The sequence below is a fragment of the Numida meleagris genome, unplaced genomic scaffold (genome assembly GCF_002078875.1).
Source record: "Numida meleagris isolate 19003 breed g44 Domestic line unplaced genomic scaffold, NumMel1.0 unplaced_Scaffold249, whole genome shotgun sequence".
In the NCBI taxonomy this organism is placed as follows: domain Eukaryota; kingdom Metazoa; phylum Chordata; class Aves; order Galliformes; family Numididae; genus Numida; species Numida meleagris.
In genome coordinates this window covers 333005-356390 of record NW_018364295.1, presented here as the reverse complement: position 1 = coordinate 356390, position 23386 = coordinate 333005, and the positions used below count along the sequence as shown (strand labels likewise).

Below are 23386 nucleotides of genomic sequence, written 5' to 3'. Positions count from 1 at the left end.
CAGCTGTGCCAAGGTCAGGCAGGACAGAGGGGCAGGGGTGGCCGTGGCACTGCTGCTGTGTCCCAGGTACAGGCTGAGCCCCCTGTTCACTGCAGAGGAGGGGCTCAGCCTGTCAGACCCGTGTGGAGCAACATCTACAGGGTGATCAGTGCCCTCAAACTTTTCCTCTGGGAAGAGCCCTTTTGACCCCTTAATTAAAGCCATCACTAAGTGCCTCCCTGCAGCATCCCCAGGCTATGGGATCTGGGGTCTATCTGATCCCTGTGGCTCCTCCAGAGCTGTCAGGTCCCAGGAGCAGGTGCAGCAGGTGGCTGAGCTGGTGCAGAGCCTGCTCCACAACTACACCACTCTGCACTATTTCACGGCTCTCCTCTGCTGTAAGGAGGTGGGGCTTAGGGCTGCTCTGCAGGGGATCAGGATATGAGGTAGCTGGGGGGGTTACATGACAAGGATCAGCCTTGACAGGGACTGTCCTACCTGTCCTAGGGGCAGCCCTGATGAAATACGTGGTGGCCCTGGTACATGGGGTGGTTGGGGGTGTTAGAACACAGTGCCCCTAGCCTTACATGGAGATGGAGCCCTGATATATGATCCCCACAGGCAATGGAGGGGAATGGGGGAGCCTGATGAGTCGCATGTGTAATCACCCAGCCCTGTGCATCCCCAGAGTGATGGAGTGGGTAGACATCAATGGTACACAGTATTTCTCAAGCAGAGAATACTTGAGAAACAAGAAATGCCGCTGTTCTAAATATTGACCTTCCGAGATATTTTCATAGCAAGGGGAGCGGTAGTGCTCAATGGAGAGAGCTGGATTCAGTTTTGACTCAAAAGGATGCCATGTAGACTAGCTTTGAAATGGATGTCTGGCCAGGTAGTTCTGACCACCAGAAGAACAGAGCCCTGCGGTCTGCTCAGGGACTTGTACACCTCTGCAGCCTGCTGTAGAGATCACAAATGAAGAGTGCAGCAAGCACGAGCAATAAGAAGGCAAAAGAGAAAAGCAATCTTGCCTGTGTGAGCTGTCAGAAGACCACTTCTCCACTATGTCTTTACTGCTCACTTTGAATAGGAAAGAGCTCAAGCTATGCACACTGTTGATGTGCCAAATGTAGAAGATATTTTACCAAAAGCAGTGGAGTTCTTGGCACCCTGCAAGATACTTTTGACACTCTGCTGTCATTTCTGACTCACTCAAACATTTACATAGAACATCCTGAGTTGGAAGGGACCCACAAGAACCGTCAAGTCCTGGTTCCACACAGTACAACCCAAACCCTACAACTGAGAGCAGTGTCCCAGTGCTCCCTGAGCTCCAGCACTGAGGCCATGCCCACCGCCCTGCGCAGCTGTTCCATGCCCACTGCCCTCTGGGGCAAAACCTTTCCCTGACCTCCACCTGACCCTCCTCTAACACAGCTCCACGTCATTCCCTCAGCTCTTGTCACTGTCACCAGAGAGCAGAGATCAGCACCTGCCCCTCTACAGTACATTAATGTCTTAAAATAATGATTGCTGTTTCATAATGTAGCAGGCTCTAACAGGGAATGATAGCAAGGGTATAAGGGATGTTACTTAGGAATGGTGTGAACTTAATTACATAAGGAGCGTGAGGCGACAAGGCCTGCTGAGATACCTTGGGAGGGCTGTGCTGGGCTCTAATGCAGCCCCATCTGTACAGCCTATAAATAGAGCTGCTGGCGTGAACGTTCCCGCAAGCTGCTCCTGGGATTTGCTTCAGATCAAGCCACTTTGGACACTCAGAGACCATGCTCAGGGACACTCATATATCTGCAGTGATGCTTATCTGCCTATCTTCCTCCAGGATCACTTCTCAGAACTATCATATAACAACATGGACACACACTTAGCTCTAATAAGAAAGGTGACATACCTTCTCACATGGCCTTTAGCTATTCATGAAGGCAATACCAGCTGTTTCTCCCTGATCCACATATTTTTAATTCTCTCATATGCTGGTGGGATATGACTTCCCTTTACAACAGCTTTTTTTCTCAGTATACTGTATTTACCATTAAATGCTCCTACTGTTTTCCCAGAGCAAGCACTAGATTTACAGCACCACCATTCCTTGAAACACTTTTTAAAAACTGGCATTCTGCTAGACAACTTCCATACCTCCAATAGCAGGTAGTTTTAGTAATAGCTCACACATCTCAGTTCATAGTGAAAAGAGGATGGACTCTTTAGCAGGGTCTGTTGTGATAGGACAAGGGAAAATGGTTTCAAACTATAAGAGGGGAGATTTAGATTGGATATAAGGAAGAAGTTTTTTACAATGAGGGTGGTGAGACTCTGACACAGGTTGCCCAAGGAGGTGGTGGATGCCCCGTCCCTGGAGACATTCGAGGTCAGGCTGGATCAGGCTCTGAGCACTGATGGAGCTGTGGGTGTCCCTGCTCACTGCAGAGGGGTTGCACCAGATGACCTTTAAGGGTCCCTTCCAACTCAAACAATTCTATGATTCTGGAGAGTGTTTTCTAATTAGGCTGGCTCAAGGAAGGCAGAAGGTGAAATAAGGCATCCAAGGTGAAATAGCCCCACGGTCCACAGAGCAATATTTAATTCCTGTCAGTAACTTACCCAGAATATGGTTTGCTGCCAACCTCACAACTGTAGAAACAACCTGAAGACAAGATCTTATCATTGCTTTATGCTGGAAAAAGAATGATAAATTTAGGATAGAGATCACCTTTCACCCCAAGTACATAATGTATATCATTGACCATTTTGCAGTGCTCAGCAGTTAGCTGAAAGACATTTTCAGTGCCCATCCTCCATGATTACAACAGAAGCTCCTTTCAGCTGGGGCTACTTGACAGCTGTAGGAAAAGAAGCTTGCAAATATTTTTAAGATAGGAATCTCTCAATGGCTATAATTAATTCTATTTGGCCTTGATACAGTGTCAAACAAGCTCAGTGGCACAGAAAATCTGCATTTCAGTATCACACACTTTTGAGAAGTCTACATTAATTTTATTTTCTTTTTGTATAAATTATCTTTCAACTTGCATTTTTTAAAAGTGTCATTTAAAGTTGGGCTGACAAAATATATTTTCTGTACCTATTTTCAAGGCTCATTACCTGTGTTTATCTTAAGTATAGGAACACTTGCTGAGATGCGTCTTTCCATGAATACACATTTACTCTGCCATCAACAATCATTTGAACTGAAAAATAAATGTCCAACGTAAAAAATCTGAGAAGAGCTACAGAGGAATTTTCACTCATTTGCCCATGGAGTGGGAGACTGTTAGCCAAAAGGCTTCAATAAACATGACATTATGAAATGAAACCGTGGAGTTACCATGGCATTAAATTACAGTGAGAATCACGTCGAAGTTCAGCATCCTGAGGAAGGTACTTCTTTTCTTCCTTTTCTCCAGAACCAGTCCCACACAACTTTGCAATATGACTTACAGTATGCGGAACAGGGTTTATCCCACAGCCAACACTAATAATGTACATAATAGAGAATCTTCTCTGTGGCTTTTAGAGCCTTTCATGAACAATTACAGATACAATCCAAATTTACAGAACTTGTATAGAATTTAAAAATAAGATATTTAAACTGCAGATGAACTATTGTAAAGGCTAGGCAACTTTTCATCACTGAAGATGTAATGGCAGAACATGAAAGGTAGAGCAACAGAATATTATGTCTTTGGAAGCTGTATATACGGATGGGGGACAACAAGGAGTTAGTTGCATCTCTTCACCACTTTTTCCTCCAAGTGTAGTGCTATAACATCAACTCAGTAACCTGTTAACATGCAGTTATAAAAGGACAGAAAGGTGGACATTATGAGGAACAAGTATATATCTACATACAGATCTAGAGAAAGAGATTTAATATGAAAGCTGAGATTATGTACCCTAGATAAGACAAAAATGTCCATCTAACCCATTGGTGCCAGCTGCAGATACATGAAGTTATCAAGTGTTCTGGGGACTTAGTATGGACAAGTTTACTTCACAGGACTACTTGCTCTAGGAAAAGTATATTTTCATGAACCCAATGGTACAGATACTGGGTAACTGCAGTATGATCAGTCTGTTTAGTTCTATGAACAGGTGTGTCATTGCAACCTGCACTAACTGCTGAAAACAAACACGCATCAAGAAAGAGTAAAACATTTATAGGATAACAAAACGCACAAATTGTACAGGCTGTGGTTTGCATATCTAACCTGCCAGCTATGAAGAGTAGTTTACATTTAAATGTTACATATTGCTTGATGAAGCCAGAATTATAAGAACTCATACAGATGCTGCTTGCTTGATGATGACTTGATTGATTAGCCCATGTAAATAGCAAAATTTATAGAATTCTCTAAATAGCAGAATTTACAGTAACTGATGAATGAGCTGGTAATGGCATATATTAAAGAATAGATGAAATAAATGTGAGGCATTTTTCTTCACAGTTATATTGTGTAAAAAACTCCAGCCCTATTTATCCTTTTATAAATTGATATCTGTATGTATCACATGTGAAAATTAAGTCAGAATGGACAATTGATTAATCGCATTAATATCACATCAATATCTGCATAAATATATGGTGCATTTATAGAATTTACATGTTATTTTTACCTGAATTGACTTAAAATGTCCTTTCAACTAATTTTCCTGGTACAATATATTTTCTGAATCTTTACATACAAACTACTTAGTTTGTCTCACTGTTTTTTGAACCTAAATAAGCTTAGACAGTCCAGCTTGTCTGACTAGAGGTGGAAATGTTTACGTGACCACAAGAGATGTCTTTTATATTTCATTCATCCAAAGGAAACATTATTCCCCTACTCATACAATGGGAAGTAAGGTAGACATCTATACCTCTGAATTATTCAGCTCCACAGTGCCTTAATGGGATGTTCCAAAAAGTCAGCATGCTCAAGGCATACACAGATAACCTTTCCATGTCTTTATATATTCTTGTTCCTTCAACATAATATCCCCAGAGTCACCTGTTTGACAGTTATCAGCGGGGGATGCTCTTCTTTGTGAGTATTACTGACGTCAGTGTATAATTAGGAGATGGGAAGCTCTCTTAAAGGACAATGCTGTTTCCATAAAACAAAAAGAAACACCACCTGTGGGGCACAACCCATGCTATTCTTTTGCTGAACTTTGCAATGCTACTTTCCAACCACTATAGTCAACAATGCCTCCAGATGACATCTTAACTTTTTGTGGTCATTTTGGACAAATGGGTTTGTCTAGCCTCTACACTCTGGCTTCTTTATCTTTGAAGGATTCTTCTGGTTGACTTATTCTGGGTTCCTCACATAGATTTTCAGAGAAGACAATACCTGAGGCAAAGATGGAGAAGATGCAATGTGCCCTGAAGACAGTATGAACCCTTCTCAGCTATTCCAGTTTGCTGTTACCAATTCTTTCATTTTCAGTATTCCAGAAGCATAATAAACGGTGTGCAGGGGTATAGGGCTGCTTTACATATATTCACTACCTATAGAGCAATTGGGAATTAATGTTTTTTAAAACCTAAGAGGTTCTGATTACAAGTTTGTCTGCAGTCAGTAAGCACATCTGGGTTTGTTATCACCCATAACTCTTATTTCTTTTGGCTGGGGGAAATAAGCACAGTCTAGGAGATGGTTAGCTAGTATTCCTAAAGCTCTTGCATACTCTTGTTTTTCATAAATCCAAGTCCTCCTCTAATAACTTCTGAATTCCCAGCCATGCGAGACGATGATCACTATTGCTTCTCCTTCATTCTATAGGTGTGCCTTTGAGATAATCATTACCATTGGCCCGTGCTGTCAGACAGCCTGCACAGCTGAAATCCATCATGGCCTGTGGCAATGAATCACAACTTTTCTGTTTTGTACCAGAGAGAGAGAGTGTGACTGGAACACAAGGAGAAAAGAAGGGATTTCTTCCTAATCTAACGGTTAGGAAATTCATCTGTAGAGGGAAGCTGTATATTCTAAACCTTATTCTAGGCCTCTTTGTATGTATCGCCAGCTGGGACATCTCCTCACTGCTGATCCTGCAGAACTGTGGTTAACTCTATCTCTCCCTTATTTGTTCTAATTCAGAATTACTTGCTTTTTTTCATCATAGAAGATGAGTTTCAAGGGAAATGGCCTCAAGTTGCTCCAGGGGAAGTTTAGCCTGGATATCAGGAAAAAATTCTTTACAGAAAGGGTTGTTAAGCACTGGAATAGGCTCCCCAGGGAGGTGGTTGAGTCACCATCCCTGAATGTGCTTAAAAACCATTTGGATGTGGTGCTCAGGGACATGATTTAGCAGGAGGTTGTTAGAGGTAGGGTAGCATGGTTAGGTTGCAGTTGGACTTGATGAGCTTGAAGGCCTTTTCCAACCTGAGCAATTCTATGATTCCATGAGTTTCATTCCTTAATTTCCTCACTTGACTATATTGTAACTGAGTGATTAAGATGTAGGTGAAATTAATGTCTATAAATTATGCCCACTAAAAAAATGAATCCAGTGTTTACAAAGAAAATAACAGGATCTAAGATGACCATTACCACTCAATAGAGGTCACTAAGATATAATTACTATTTCTCTGAAAACATTAGCTTCTGTGCTTGGAAAGAGATTGTTTCTTTATATATTTTTGGAACATGTTATTAGGATAAGAATAGAGTGCAAAGAGAAACTATTACGTGACTGTATAAATGCATGATGCATCAAACATCTTGGAGTTCGGGCCACATGTGTCCCCGAAAGAGATAAATGAACTGGAAAAGGCTCAGAGAAGGACAACAATAGTGAACAAGGCAATGTGACCACTTCTAAGTTAGGAGTTATTAGGTATACAATCAGTAGAAAAAAGAAAGTAAGTAGGAAATAATGTTTCACTGTAGATGACCTCAGTTTTTCAGATGAATGACTCAGAACAAATGAAAACGAGCTCTCTTCTCATATGCAATTAACTTATTGACACAGGATGTTGTAGATACTTACATCAGTACAAAAATGACTGAATAAATTCATTGAAGAAATTAACTGAAAATTATTTAATCCAAAAGAATAATATCAGGATCAGGGATTCCTTTAACTAGTTGTTTTGGGAGGCTGAGAGAGCACTCTGAGTAAGCAGCACTAAATTATATTTCGTCCTGTATATCTGTTCTGGCCATGGCTAGGGACAGAACAATGGTCTTGATGGACCAACTCAAACTATTTTAGACATCCCTGCACTTGGCAACAATGAACCCCAACCGCATCCCATTCCCTAGTCAAAGCTTTTAGAAAATGCTCATCTTCATCCCTACTGGGTCAACATTTATGTACTCAAGGTAACTCTGCTCAGAAATCTAAACTTTAAGGACACTATCATTCCTAAATACTTCCACATGCACAATTAATTTACAATAGCTACCACTGTTGTTAGTCCTGCCACATCAAAGATAAAGCCAATAAGACTTGGGAGGCAACAGTATAAGCAGAGAGAATAGGAGACAAAAAGAAAGCAATTTTAGGAGTGATACCTAGACTAATCTAGAATAACAAATAGGTTAGATTAAGTAGGATTGCAGACAGGAAACAACATAATGTTCAGCTCTAAGAACCTGAGGAACAGCAGGGACAGCATATGGGCTTGAATGCTTTGTCTAACAGCTAGGTTAGGGTGAAGTACCCAAGGAAAATTAGGGACAGACTTCTACTAAGGAGCATGCAAGGACTAGAGGTGGACAAGGATAGGGAAGTGAAGAAAAAATGAGGCTGGAGGTAGGTATGTGCAGCAAAATCCCAGTGTGTCTGGGGAAGTGTACATTCATGATTGGAGAAGATAAAAAGTAGAGAAGAGCACGAGAAGATAAAAAGTAGAGTAGAGAAGAGCACCATTCTGCCATAATGTTTCACCTCTAAATTTTCAAATGATTCAGCGTTGTGTTTATGATCAGGTACTGCTGTGTAATACCTCTGTGCCTCCTCAGTTCACAGTGTGTTGCAGGCCAGGACTGCAAATCTTTCTTGTAGTCCATGAGGTGACTGTTGTCTTACACTGTCTCAAGCTTTACACTGGCCTCAGACTTACCAGCATCCTACACAAAGGTTTAAACAAAAATAACGAGAGCAAAAATCAATCTTACCAAATCTTCCTCCTTCTCTATCAGCATGTCCAGATAGATAGAGAGGACAGAATGGGGTCTGTTAAAATTGCAGGTTGTAAGGAAATAATTATGCACAGTTAGAAAAGAAAAAAAAGAATTCTTGCTTGTTTAAGTGTTAAAGCTCCTGAAGTCAGAAACCAAGGGTTGCCTTATTTGGAATTATTAGAGCTATTTTTGAGTTCCTTAATCCTCCATCTTGGCACGGATCAACATGAAAAAAAAAAAGGTCAGCGCAGCTGACTCCATACAACCTTCAGTCAATCCTGCCTCTAAGTAATTAGGAGACAGATCACAGCTTCAACACATTTACAACTGGAGAGTAAATTATAATTGACCCAAAATAGAGCACTTGAATGCTGCGTGGGCAGGAAGTTGCATATAAAGAGCCACAGCTGAAGGTGATCTTATTCTTTGTTACCTCCACATTTCAAGGTAAGTCCTATCTGCTTGCTTCATATTCTGACCATGACATCTCCACAGCTATGGAAAGAATTGGAACATGTAGGTGCATGTTTTTTATATTTATCACTTCTACCATTCTTGTTCATGTTTTACATGAAGTGCCAAGTTTCAATAATCCAATTATTTCCAGTGTGGTGGCACAAGGAAGAGCAGAAGAGCAATTATATGCTATTTCTTGAAGGGCCTTGTATAAACTTTGCTATCTCTAAGCCCTGTGAAAGGCACAAGAAAACTAACTCTGCAGGCAATTGAAATTAATAGGAATAATATACAAAAATTGCCCAGTTTTTCTTGGACATTATATACGTTTCCAGCAGATCACAGCAATGTGGAGAGGAACACAAGTCCTTCTTGTGGGATTTGGCTCTAGCTTAAGAGTTGTAAGAGTCTACACAAGAAATGTGAACATGTTTAACAGAGCATATGCTCAAGGCATATGGACTAAAAGTTAACCAAGAACTCTTTTATTTAATTTAACTGTTTCTGTCCTTTCTTTAACTGTTCTATACAGATACTGAAAGCAAATTTTCTCCTTGGCTCTCTGAAGGTAAGGGTTTAACAAACAGTCCAGTTTCACTGGCCAATCAGTTCAGTGTAGCTCACCTAGACAATGGCAAAGGACTGTGCTGTAGAACCAGTTTCACTGCAAAAGTTATATTTTGATCAATATGAGCATATTCATAATTCTTTTAGTAAGAAATACTCCAGTTATAGAGAAAGGAAAGTGACAGATACTCACGCTTAGCCAAGAAGACATGAAAGAAAGAAACAGTAACATATTTTGTGATGTAAGCTGGTATTTTGGAATTTATAGACTATAAAAATTCGCCCTCTGCCCAGTTGCTGGAAGTCTGAAACTGAGGTTGTGTTCAGAGAGAAGTCTCACAGTACAATTCCAGAAGGGCCTAAGTTTATCCTCCCTTACATTAGTTTCCTCTGGGGTAAGGTCTAGAACATTGTATGCTGACTGTGGCTTACCCACAAGGTCCAGAGTCCAGAACAAACGCAGTGTGTTCTTCTGTCCTGTCTGATAGGTATGATTGTTTACATAAAAAAAGTAACCTTCATTGAGAACTTAAATATGAAACATTCCTGCTTAAGTGTTTTAGGGAAAGTTAGTAGTTGAGTGACTGGGAGAAATATTTCAAGTACAAATATTTCTACTAGAATAATCCCTAACATAATGTCTGGTATGTATTGGTACAATCAAGTCATCTTTTAATGACTCATAACTGATGTCACCCTGCATAATATGGTCAAGCTAAAAGGTACTCTGAAAATCTTTGAAATGTAACATCAAGTACTTATCTATCTAAATAACACTATGCTTTGACTGATATCCTTTACTACACGTTATATTCCTTTATTTACTAATTTTGTCACTGGTATGTAAAGATGTTTTATATTTAATCGATAAGAAAAACAGGTTTGGCTCTAGATGGATGATGACTGTCACTCACAGTTTGTCCCAGTGCTTGGTACATAAAGAAACTAGTTGAACTTTTCTTGCTTAGTATTAAAACAGAAATCAGAAGGGCACAAAAACAACCTTGACTTTGAAATCATGTGTGAAAGCAAGTCTTTCCAACTTACAAATCCTACTTTGGTCTACAAGATTTGTTCAGTGGATACCCAGAATTGAGGTAGAGTTTAGGTTCCTGAGGTTGATTTGCTCTCTTCTTCCTTTTAGACATTGAACATGATTACTTTCTGGATATATTTAAATTACAAATGCACAGGATATCTGAAACTTTTCTAAATTCCCCCAGGAAAACTCCAGCCATGTCATCAGATGCAGAGATGGCAATCTTTGGAGAAGCTGCTCCCTATTTAAGGAAGTCTGAGAAGGAACGAATTGAAGCGCAGAATCGCCCATTTGATGCTAAAGCAGCCTGTTTTGTAGTGGATCAAAAACAAATGTATGTGAAAGGTACCATACAAAGTAGAGAAGGTGGTAAAGTCACAGTTAAAACATATGATGATACAGTAAGTGTAAATAACCGTCATACTGTTACTCATCATACATAACCTATCCAGACCAGAAAATTCCCTAGCTAAGATTTATTCTCCTCTTGTTTCTTTTCGGTTTTTTTTTTCCAGACTGTGACAGTAAAGGATGATGAAGTATTTCCCATGAACCCTCCCAAGTATGATAAAATTGAGGACATGGCCATGATGACCCACCTCCACGAGCCTGCTGTGCTGTACAACCTCAAAGAGCGTTATGCAGCCTGGATGATCTACGTAAGTACCAGCAGCTCTCTTCCTTGGGTAGCGCAGCTGGGGAGGACTGCTGTGCCAGGCTGAGTGGAAGCCAACGTGCTGTGTCCCTTCCTCGCAGACCTACTCGGGCCTCTTCTGTGTCACTGTCAACCCCTACAAGTGGCTGCCGGTGTACAACCCGGAGGTAGTGTCTGGCTACCGAGGCAAAAAGCGCCAGGAGGCCCCTCCACACATCTTCTCCATCTCTGACAACGCCTATCAGTTCATGCTGACTGGTGAGTCATTTGACAAGAATGTAGGACTGACATCTTGGTCACAGAACGCTTAGCAGTTCGGGCATCTTTTGTGCTCTTCTATTCAGTGCCTGAGGGAAACAGCTCCCATTGTCCTGTGGCAGAGCTCCGTTAAGATGCCACAGGCAGTCCAACCTAAACCATGTGATAATGACAATAAAGAAAAGACTGCAGTTAACCATTTGGCTTTGTGCCCACTGAATCAGTAAGGAATTTGAAGAAATTTTGTGGAAGGATCACAGAAGAGAATCTCATTTCAGTTAAACAATACTCAAGGTCTGTACATATATGAAAGGAAACAGTAAGTGGAGACGTGTTATAAGCAATCAGTGATTTAAGTTATATTTTGGACAGCTCCATTTGGCTGTGTACAAAAATGCACATGTAGATTAGTGCAGAATTTACTGATCACAAAGTGATAAATACAGTTTTGACATAGCTTTTTCTCTTAAAGTCAATTATCTATTTCTGAGGAATAAAAGCCCTACACAACTCATCTGAAGAGCTCTTTCTGTGGCTTTGTTTTCAGATCGTGACAATCAGTCAATTCTTATCACGTAAGTATATTTTATACATGTGACAAAGCTGATCACATAATCATAGAATCATAAAATGGCTTGGGTTGGAAGGGACCTTAAAGACCATCAAGTTCCAACCCTCTGCCATGGGCTGGTTGTCCCCTACCAGAGCAGGCTGCCCAGTGCCCCATCCAACCTGGTCCTGGGCATCTCCAGGGATGGGGCACCCACAGATCTCTGGGCAGCATGTGCCAAAGCCTCACCACCCTCTAAGTAAAAAAAAAAAAAAATTTCCTTCTAATATCTACTCCGATGAAGAAATAAAGTTTCCTGTTTCCTATAACAGTACTTTCATTCCAACAGTGGAGAATCCGGTGCAGGGAAGACTGTGAACACAAAGCGTGTCATCCAGTATTTTGCAACAATTGCAGTTACTGGTGAGAAGAAGAAAGACCAACAGCCTAGTAAAATGCAGGTATGTGACTGGCACCCTCCTCTAATGTTCGGCTGAGAATGTGCCCATACAGCAGAAGCTATCAATGCAGATTTCTACATTGTCAGATGATCAAAATAAAGTATAATGTGAGTGAGGTAATGGGTAGGATGCACTCTCCAAGCACACCTATGCTTGATTACCCCTGCTACCCAGTTTCCATCCCTCTTAACAATAGTGGAACTCCACTTCAAGAAACAGAATCATTGAACGGATTGGGTTGGAAGTGACCTTAAAGATAACTTAGTTCCATCCGCTCTGTCATGAGCAAGAAAAACCTCCCACCAGACCCAGTTACTCAAAGCCCCGTCCAGCCTGGCCCTGAACATATCCACAACATCTCTGAGCAGCTTCTGCCAATGCCTCACAATTCTCATACTGAAGAATTTCTTCCTATTATCTACCCTAAATCTACCCCTTTATAGTTTAAAAACATTACCCCTTGCCCTATCTTAACAATCCTTGATGAAGACTCCCTTTCCATCTTTCCTGTACCTCTTCCTTTAACTACTAGAAAGCCCCTAAAAGATCTCCCTAGAGTCTTCTCTTCTCCAGGCTAAATAACACCAGCTCTCTCAGACTGTCTTCTTAAAAGAGGTGCTCCAGCCTTTCTGATCCTTCACCAGACCTGCTGTGATATGCCCATGCCCTTCTTACACTTGTGGCCTCAGAACTGGAGGCAGTACAGTAGGTGTAGGTGGGGTCTCATGAGAGCAGAGTAGAGAGGGAGGATCAGCTTCCTCAAGCTGCTGCCTGCCCTTCTTTTGATGCTGCCCAGGACATGGTTGGCTTTCTGGGCTACAAGTGCACGTTGCTGGCTCATATTCTCTTTTTCTTTAATTAAAAAAAAAAAAAACCAACAAAAATCAATACCCCTAGGTCCTCCTCTGTAAGGTTCTTATCAATGGACTCATCACTCAGCCTGCATCCATGTTTGGGACTGCACCAGTGCAGGTACATGACCTTGTACTTGGCCTTGTTGAACTCTGAGGTTCACACAAGCCCACCTCTCAAGTTTGCCAAGGTCCTTCTGGTAGCATTCCTTCCCTCCAGCATGTTGACCACAGCATTTGACTTGGTGTCATCTGTAAACTTGCTGAGGATGTACTCAATCCAGCTGTTCATGTCACCAGCGAAGATGTCAAATAATGCTGGTCCCAGTACCAGCCCCTGAGGAACACTACTTGTCCTTGGTCTCCACCTGGATATCAAGTCATTGACCGCAAATTTTGAGTGAGACCATACAACGTTATCCACCAAGTGGTCTATCTGTCAAATTCATGTCTCTCAAATTTAGAGATAAAGATGTCATGCATGACAGTGTCAAATGCTTTGCACAAGTCCAGGTAGATGACACCAGTTACTCTTCCCTTATCCACCAATGCTGTAACCTCATAATGGGAGGCCAAAAAATTAGTCAGGCATGATTTGTCCTTAGTGAAGCTCTCCTTTCCAGCCACCTCTTTTTTATCAGTGTGCCTCAGCAGATTCCAGGTGGATCTGCTTCATGATCTTGACGGGCACAGGAGTGACACTGACTGGCCAATAGTTCCCCAGAACTTCCTCCTTTTTCTTTTTAAAATGGGGTTTACATTTCCCCCTTTTTCAGTCAGTGGGATCTTCACTGGGCTTGCCGCAGCTTCTAACATACGATAGATAGTGGCTTAACAATTTCTTCTGCCAGTTTCCTCCAGACCCTCAGATGCATCTCACTAGGTCTCATGGACTTGTGCACATTCAGGTTCCTTACCTGGTCTGGCTCCTGATCTTCTTCTACAGTGGGCAGTTCTTCATTCTCCCTGTCTCTGCATTTAGATTTTGTGAGTAGCGAGGTGTGGCTAGAGGACTTGCTGGTGAAGACTGAGGCAAAAAAGTCACTGAGTATCTCAGCATTTTCCACCCAGTCATTTGCATGTTCCACTCCATGGTGGGGTGCAGGAGAGAATTGGGGGGGAACAAAGTGGAACTCACAGGTTGAGATAAAAGTCAGAAAAGAGAAGAGGAAAAGAGGATAATAGTTATGATAATAATATATACAAGTGATGCACAAGCAATTGCTCACCACTCACTGACTAATGCCCAACCAGTCCCCAAGCAGCAGCAGGCCACCTGACCAATTCCCCATCACTTTCAAGTTTTTTTCCACATGCTGTCATACGGTCTGGAATATCCCTTTGCCCAGTTTAGCTGAGCTGTTCTGGTTCTGCCCTCTCCCATCTTCTTGTGCCCTGTAGCCACCCACAGGCAGGACAGTGCAAGCAGCTGAGAAACTGAAATGTCTTTGGCTCTGTGCCACACTGCTCAGAAAAAAACTAAAACATCAGTGTGTTATCAACAATGTTTTTCTCCTAAAGCCAAAACACAGCATCTCACCAGACACTATGCAGGAAAAAAAACAGCTCTATTTCAGCTGAAACCAGGACAACATCTGAAGTAACCAGATCTCCTGTTTCCTTCTGGAGAGGGCCCACATTTTCTGTAGTCTTGCTTTTACCACTTACATATTTGTAGAAGCCATTCTTGTATTCCCTGGCATCCTTGCCAGATTCAATTCTGTCACGGCTTTAGCTCTAGTAACCTGATCCCTGGCTGCTCAGACAATGTCTCTATTCCTCCCAGGCTGCCTGTCCTTGCTTCCATTCACTGGAGGTTTTCTTTGTGTCTGACTTTGTCCAGGAGCTCCTTGTTCATCCCTACAGGCCTCCTGGCATTTTTGCTGGCTTCCTCTTTGTTAGGATGCATCACTCTTGGGCTTGGGGAAAGTGATCCTTGAATATGATCCAGCTTTCCTCGCTCCCTCTTCCCTCAAGGGCTTTATTGTACAGTATTCTACCAAGCAGATCCCCAAAGAGAACACTTGCATAATGTAGGAAAGAACTAAGTATCTGTTCCTACCCAGTCCTTATTTACACAGTGAAAGCTTCAACCACAGGTAAGAATATAAGACTGCAAAAGTCTTCTCTGTGATGACAGTCTGCCTGTGTATTGAACCATTAGTATGCTGTGAGATTGACCATCTCCACACACCTGAGTGCTTGCAAGAGAGCAGTTGGCTCCCACTGGCATGTAACTGTTTCATTCCCAACAGGGGAAGTACAGTAACTGTGGACTCCAGAGAAGTCACACTGAAGTCAGAGTAACTTCAGGTGCATCACATCTTAATTTCCACTGGCTTGTTCTTCTGCCCATGATCTGTGCAACAGCCCTGACAGGCAGTGTAAGAAAAGGCTCAGACTTGGGACAGCTGGGACCACTTGCCTGACATTAACCTCAGAGGGGAACCTTCCAGGGAAGAAAGCACATGCCCTGATGCCCCTTTCTGCTGAACAGCCCAGCTGCTGCAATCTGAGCTCAGTGGTGCACTTACAGGGCATGGGCTTCATTCCCTAGCACACAGCAAGCAACAAACACCCTTGCGGCACAAGCATCCCCACAATCTGTGAGGAGGTATGTGCATGAAAGGGGGGTGATGCCTGTCAGTGTGAGTACCCAAGGGCACAGTGGATCCTAAGGAGATCCTAAGGCTGAATGCTTTTTCTCACTGAGAGGCAGGTGTCAGTGATTGATGGGTCATTATGGCAAAGACAATTTCACCAGAGCACTCTTTCCATCAGCACCATTCCAGGATCTCTTGGGCTCAGCTTTCACCAGCTGCTCACTATGCTAGTAGCGATCTCAGCAAAACTTGGAGACAGCTGAAAGATGTACTGATTGTGCTTGATGCCAAAAAAAAAATCACCAGCTTCTGCCCTCTTCGAAGTTCTTTTCACAGAATATTTATTTGGTATTCAGTCTCTATAACAGTAGTATGTTTCTTTTCATAAGGCCACTAAGTAAGTGACCCTTTTGTAAGACCACTAAATACAACACTCAGTTGTGTCTTTGTCTAGCCCAGCATCCAGTCTCAGACAGAGTGAAATCAGATATCAGGCAAGAGTATAAAAATAAGGGAAGTGAGTAATAACATTTCCCAGGAATACTTTCTCAGCCTCGAGAAAGCAGCCTGTAGACAGGACTCCAGATTGAACTTGCAGAAAGGATTTCAGATCTTCCATACGTTCCCATTCATGGTGCTACCCAGTGCGTTCCCAGGTTACAGCTGTGCGCTGAAATGAAGCTTTCTGACGGTGGAATCAACTGCGCTGACACATACACACATCTCTTAAAATGAGAAATTTCATTTAGAAAGAGTGAGAGGACACTACCCTAGAGATTTGAGATTTCTTATGAGAGACAGAAAGAGGGACAGGGGGAGAGAGCGTTTCATATACTGCTTAATTTTGTAGGGGCTCTTCACGTCCAGACTAATTTAAATCATTTGCGCCGCCTGCAGACGCTCTTGGGAAAGGCGCTGCCTCTCCACTGCAAGATGCTGAAGGCTGCTCAACATACCCCATTGTAATACGCAGCAATTTGAGCTCTGCCGCTGATCTTTCATCTGGATAAAAACTGATCGTTTTTTCATCTTATTCTTTGCTTGGCTTGGAAACCATCCGTGGCAACACTTTCATTTTCTGACTGCTTAGGGATCAATCGGGACTTTGCTGTGAGCCCCTAGAAAACCTTTGCTTTATCGTTCCAAAACAGCACGCTGTCACTCTGCCTTGTGTAGCCTTCCTGCACCGCATTGTACAGAAGAGACATAATGTTACAGAAGCTTCTTTCCTCACCCATTTTTTCATTTAAAAAGAGCGATACAATAGAGTACTGAAATTTTACATGTTCTTCTGCAGTCATACCCATCCAGGAGGAAAAAAAAAAAAAAAGGAAGAAAGAAAAGATGAAAAAAAATAGGAAAGAACTCCAGTCTCCAAGAGTCACTGCTCTCTTTTTTTTGTTAAGTTTTGTTTATGAGTCTTAGGCTTCACCCACATCTTACTCTTATCAAGCGTAGAGTAGGACTCCACGTCCTACTTCTTATCAAAGTGTGTCTGGAGGTACACTGCTGCATTCTGAAAGGCTGCTGCCCATTTGAATGGAACTGCAAAACTTTGTATTCTCCCTTGTTCGGTCGTTCCTACTTAAAGCTTTAAGACTATACCATTTTCTCTGTGTCTTGTGCGTGAGGAACCTCCAGAAAAAAAAAAATCTATTTTTCACATTTTCTTCATCTCTTTTGTCCTTTGTGGGTATTAAATGGAAATGCAGGAACGTCTTTCTCATACAAATGTCAGACTCTGAGTTCTGCCATAATGATTCTGTATATAAAGCAGAACTTATGATAGCAGGTACAAAAAGGAAACAAAATACAGATCCATCTTGCAGCACTCTTCCCCGGAAACCAATAGCAACATTCTTGAGTGATAGTTGATGAGCGTTTAAAAACTCTGTGAACTGAAGATTAAAATCATGGATGAGATGTAAAAATGACCTGTTTGCAAAGTATCCTTTGCCATATTTGTTAGTAACTAGTAGTGATCCTTTGCTAAGATCCCTTTTCTCCCTGAATTAGGGAACGCTTGAGGATCAAATCATCAGCGCCAACCCACTGCTGGAGGCCTTTGGCAACGCCAAGACTGTCAGGAACGACAACTCCTCACGCTTTGTGAGTTCATTTCATTTTTGTTGGAATGCAGAGATCTAATGTATGTCTCATCCATCGATCACTCTGGCCAGTACGTTGATCTCTACAACTTGACAGGGAAAGTTTATCCGGATCCATTTTGGAACAACAGGCAAGCTGGCCTCTGCGGATATCGAAACCTGTGAGTTGGAGATAGTCAACACGCACAGAATTTGTGCATTCCTGATCTCAAGTCTCCCAGGAGACTCACGGTATCTCTCTTTTGGTTAGATCTGCTGGAGAAATCCAGAGTGACTTTCCAGCTAGCCAGTGAAAGGAGCTATCATATTTTTTACCAGATTATGTCCAACAAGAAGCCGGAGCTCATTGGTGAGTGTCAGCATTGCTGGGCTCTGCTCAGTGAGTTCCCTTTGCACTCTGACCCGCCCCCGTACCAGCGTTCTACACTTGCAGATCTCCTTCTCATCTCGACCAACCCCTACGACTTCGCCTACGTGAGCCAAGGGGAAATCACCGTTGCCAGCATTGATGACAGCGAAGAGCTGCTGGCGACGGACGTGAGTACAGCGGAGCGCCAGCACCCCCGACCGGGCGGATCCGAGCTCCGCCGCGAGGAAGGCCCGGCTGGATCTCCCGGCCTCTGCCTCCCCGCAGCGGCCGCTCCCGGGCACCTCCTGTCTCGTCTGACCGGTCTGTTCGGTCCGCAGAACGCCGTGGACATCCTGGGCTTCAGCCCCGACGAGAAGGTGGGCATGTACAAGCTGACGGGGGCCGTCATGCACTACGGGAACATGAAGTTCAAGCAGAAGCAGCGGGAGGAGCAGGCGGAGCCGGACGGCACGGAAGGTGGGGTGGGCTGCGGGGTTCCCCGTGAAATGGACGAGGAACACTGGCCAGTAGAGTGCCCAAAACTTTGAGACTGTTTCCCCTTTTCCAGAAACTAAGCTGTACCCGTTGGAGCGAGTGACACGAAGTCACTAGTTTAATTTATGCTCTACATGGACATTAATGAAAGATTAATCTCTGCTGCAACCCTTAGCGTGGTGCGGCTGAGGCACTGCTGTGCTGGGGAGATGTGTTGTCCAGGAGGCTGGAGGAGGAGCTTCCCGTCACAGCGAGCACATCTGAGCAGTGCCCAGCTAGGCTCCTTGTAACAGACTCTTCCTAGAGGATCAAGGCACGTTTGCCCATGTTGTACTCCCTTGCTCTGTCTCTTCCTAGTGGCTGACAAAGCTGCCTACCTGATGGGTCTGAATTCTGCGGAGTTGCTCAAGGCTTTATGCTATCCCAGGGTGAAAGTTGGGAATGAATATGTGACTAAAGGGCAAAATGTCCAACAGGTACCTAGAGAGATAGCTGGCTTTTCATTTTGTTCAGTTCTTTCAGTTTCAAAGTTAGCTCAATCTTCTTTACTACTTTGGCTATATTTCTTACAGGTATACAATTCAGTGGGAGCACTGGCTAAATCAGTCTACGAGAAGATGTTCCTGTGGATGGTTACTCGAATCAACCAGCAGCTGGATACAAAGCAACCCAGGCAGCACTTCATCGGTGTCCTGGACATTGCTGGCTTTGAGATATTTGATGTGAGTTACAGTAGGTATGTTTGCCCGTTGATAATTTTCCAAACTAAATGGCTTTTTTATATTTTGATTTTGCAGTTCAACAGCCTGGAGCAGCTGTGCATCAACTTCACCAATGAGAAACTGCAACAGTTCTTCAACCACCACATGTTCGTGCTGGAACAAGAGGAGTACAAGAAGGAAGGCATTGACTGGGAGTTCATTGACTTTGGGATGGACTTGGCTGCCTGCATTGAGCTCATTGAGAAGGTAGAGAAAATATTCTTTTTAGGAAAGCACATTTATTTCCTGGTCGTATATTTTAGTCCATTTATTAGGGGGAACAATTGTTTACAAGGGTGGATAGCAATAGGACAAGGGGGAATGGTTTTAAACTGAGACAGGGGAGGTTTAGGTTAAATATTAGGAGGAATTTTTTCACTGAAAGTGGTGACGCACTGGAACAGGTTGCCCAAGGAGGTTGTGGACACCCCATCCCTGGAGGCATTCAAGGCCAGGCTGGACGTGGCTCTTGGCAGCCTGGTCTAGTTGTTGGCAACCCTGCACACAGCAGAGGGGTTGAAACTAGATGATCATTATGGTCCTTTTTAGGCCATTCTATGATTCTTAATAAATTCAAGTATTTCTGTTGATTGATTCTCCCATAAGAACAAGCAATTTATAAAATCTAAAAATATACCTAAAATCGATTAAGAACTTATAAATTTATAAAAATTTTTGGAGCAGCAAGCTCCCTCTGCACATTAATTTTGCCTCTAATAGTAGACAGTAAGGTGAAATTGCTAGTCTTGCTCCTTGCAGTAATCAACAGAATTCAGTTCCTCGTTCTGTCAACATAATTCTTTCTGGCCCCTCCATCAATGCCCACTGCCACTACACTGGTAGTGATTGTAATGGGAATTAACCTCCCACTGCAGCAGAGACAGTGACCAGTGGTTGTGCACAGCACTTACATAGTATGTGCAAAGCAATGCACACACATGCAAATATCTTCCCTCTCAGAAGCATACCAGTATGTGTTCCCAGCCCGCTGCCCAGTGACTCCTTCAACCACCCCACAAGCATATTCACCACGTAATATTCATACCTATGGATGATGCCTTTGCACATATAAGCCTCACATTTCTTCCTAACCTCCCACTGTTTCCACCACGTGACAGGATCTACAGCCAGCGCAACCATCCACAGGTGGTGCATATTGGTATACTTATGCTTACTGCTCAGTGTCCACACAGTTTATGTCCTGCATCTAAATAATACAGAGTAGTTAGAGCCACAGGAAATACATCACATACATTAATGTAGTGCTGTAGTCACTTTTGTAATGACAGGAAAGAAGTAGACACACCTAGGATGCAAACCACCTGATAAAATATGTCTCAGTAGTGATTCTGTGAAATGTCTCTATGCTTCCACTGATTCTAGAACAATCTGGACAGCTAACTCAGATCTAGATTTTACTTAGAGACGCCTACAGCTAAGCAAGATACATTCTAACCCCAGAGCTCTCACAGAGTAGCTAAACATAGTGGGCAAAAGATTTGTTCAAAACATGGTATTCCTGCCCAACACTTCCTGGGATAGCTGATGCTCTGGAGAAACACTAATTCTAGTTATGGCAGCTGTCTAGCTGATATCAGCTGTAAGCATCTGATGCAATCTTATTAAATTGTATATAAAAAAGGTTCATGAAAAGAAGGAACTTCTAGAACAATCTCTAGTCCAATGAAGTAGAAGTCAAATCAGTATCTCCAGCTAAATTGAGGAGATATAACTGATCTGCAGTATCAGAAGATTCCTAATTTCACTCAGATGTAAGCTCTGATGTGTCTAAAGATATGCCTACATTTCTGTATTGAAACATTTCCAATTTTAAATACATTCTGTGATAAATTAGAAGGCTATATGTATTCTAATGTGCCAAATTATTGCCATTTACATTCCATGTATGGTGAGAAAAATCTTATCCCTCATGCACATCCATTACTTATGCAAATTTTTGAGGAGCCATCAGACTAAGTTTACAATGGCAGTTGGAACCAGATCACTTGTAACAGACATACACAACAGCATCAGTCCCATGAATAGGGCACTGAAAGCTGTCTTCTGAATTCCTGTTTTTGTTTCACTGGTTTACATTCCAAAGAGTTTAGGGCAAAGATGATTAAAGCAATTGAATATAACATGTAACAAGCCTCTCACTCAAAGATGCATCTAGGTAATACTGTCAAGTTGCCGTGTTGATAGTAGTTGTTTGAGCTGCAGAGACTAATTATATTATGTTTATGTTTGATTATTATAGTAACTAGTGATGTATTAAGAACCTGTGCCTCACAAATTACAGTCACTGAAACAAACTACGAATCATATGCAAGATGAAATTTTATTCACTTTCCCTCTCCTCACCGCTTTCTTTCTTCATGTGTTCGTATTTCTCCCAGCCCATGGGCATCTTCTCCATCCTGGAAGAGGAGTGCATGTTCCCCAAGGCAACTGACACCTCTTTCAAGAACAAGCTCTATGACCAGCATCTGGGCAAGTCCAACAACTTCCAGAAGCCCAAGCCTGCCAAAGGCAAGGCTGAGGCCCATTTCTCCCTGGTGCACTATGCTGGCACAGTGGACTACAATATCTCTGGCTGGCTTGAGAAGAACAAGGACCCCCTGAACGAAACTGTTGTGGGGCTGTACCAGAAATCATCCCTGAAGCTGTTGTCCTTTCTTTTCTCTAACTATGCTGGGGCAGAAACAAGTGAGTGCTCATCAGTAAGGCAGGAAAAAACTAAAGTCTACTTCTGTTTTTCCTCCTTGTGATATTCTCTAGGCTCTTTTTCATCCTCTAACCCAACCCTGGTCTTGTGTGCACAGATATGCCAAGACTAAGATACAAACATGCATAACTGCAGAAAGCTCCATATTCATGGAGCAGAATAAATGGTGCAGAGAAGCAACACTCAGCAAGTCCAAAACAAAGTGACAGGAGTTGGATGTTTCCTGGCTTACTGAGTTGTGATTCATGTGCATGGTTAGCCATCATCTAGACAGGTGTCAAATATATTTGGAAAATGTAAGCAATTTGTATTCTTTGGAGACTATATTTTGTTCCTTGCCTTTGGGCTGCCATAACACAGAATAGGTCCCTATCCTTCAACTGGAACATTAGAATAGGAGATTTTTTTCTAGGGGAGACTTCACTGCACTCATAAGCAAATGTCCGCTGCGGAGCTATTTCTGTGGCCTATCACCTAATTACAAACAAATACAAAAATAAGTTGAGGGTATGTCTTTAAGTCAAAGTAATGTCTCGTGGCACAGAGTGAAATGTAAAATGTCAGGCCACAGTGTTCCATACCACCAAAGCTACATGCATTATGATGTAAACTAAGTCATGCATCTGAGACCAAAATATATCATACACTGATTAATAACCAGCTAGCAGTAGTTCACATAAAACTACCATGCAGCAGTGAGTCACTATTTCACATTAATATTTAATGTTTATATTGGCATACTGCTTACTCCAACCATTCAGCTCTTATCTGCTTCTCCAAAGGTGATAGTGGCAGTGGTAAGAAAGGTGCTAAGAAAAAGGGGGGATCTTTCCAGACAGTATCTGCTGTGTTCAGGGTAAGTGAATTTCTTCTTAAAACAAACCAATGTTTTCCTTGACATCTAAATAAAAATTCAAAAGCTTTTGAGCTCAGAGCTCAAACTTTGTGTTTTGTTCTATCGCAGGAAAATCTAAACAAGCTGATGACTAACCTGAGAAGTACCCATCCTCATTTTGTGCGTTGCTTAATTCCAAATGAGACCAAGACACCAGGTAAGTCTGCCATTATACATTACACTGACTAGAACTGGGCTGTTCAGCTTCTACGCCAACTTCTTCCAGATGTTCAAGTGAGCCTCCTTGTCTTGTCTATAAAATTTTGAGTAGTGCTCTACGTGGTCCTCCACACTTACCTGACTTTACTTAATATACCTACAGAGCTGAAGATAATAAAGATGAGATTTATTAGAACTAATGAAACTGTCTGTCAGGAGTAACAGCACTACCAAGTTCCTATTAAGTGCCTATTTTTAAGGCAGTATGTCTGTCAAAACTGTTGGGTTCAAACCAAGACACGTTAACAACTTCTAAATATTCAGTGTTAGA

General features: G+C 42.4%; 1 protein-coding gene across 1 annotated transcript in view; it reads left to right on the top strand.

The window, feature by feature from the left end:
- The first annotated feature begins 8502 nt into the window (after positions 1–8502).
- LOC110390918 (myosin-1B-like) overlaps positions 8503–23386 on the top strand; it is a 39814-nt gene continuing 24930 nt past the window's right edge. Inside the window, exons 1-17 of the mRNA XM_021382499.1 lie at positions 8503–8567; positions 10367–10583; positions 10698–10841; positions 10939–11095; positions 11643–11670; positions 11995–12106; positions 17577–17669; positions 17766–17829; positions 17919–18017; positions 18102–18205; positions 18356–18494; positions 18870–18988; positions 19085–19234; positions 19310–19480; positions 21673–21982; positions 22784–22857; positions 22966–23053. Of these exons, the coding sequence (XP_021238174.1) occupies positions 10380–10583; positions 10698–10841; positions 10939–11095; positions 11643–11670; positions 11995–12106; positions 17577–17669; positions 17766–17829; positions 17919–18017; positions 18102–18205; positions 18356–18494; positions 18870–18988; positions 19085–19234; positions 19310–19480; positions 21673–21982; positions 22784–22857; positions 22966–23053 (2056 nt within the window). The 5' untranslated portion in view covers positions 8503–8567; positions 10367–10379. The remainder of the gene's footprint in view (positions 8568–10366; positions 10584–10697; positions 10842–10938; positions 11096–11642; positions 11671–11994; positions 12107–17576; positions 17670–17765; positions 17830–17918; positions 18018–18101; positions 18206–18355; positions 18495–18869; positions 18989–19084; positions 19235–19309; positions 19481–21672; positions 21983–22783; positions 22858–22965; positions 23054–23386) is intronic.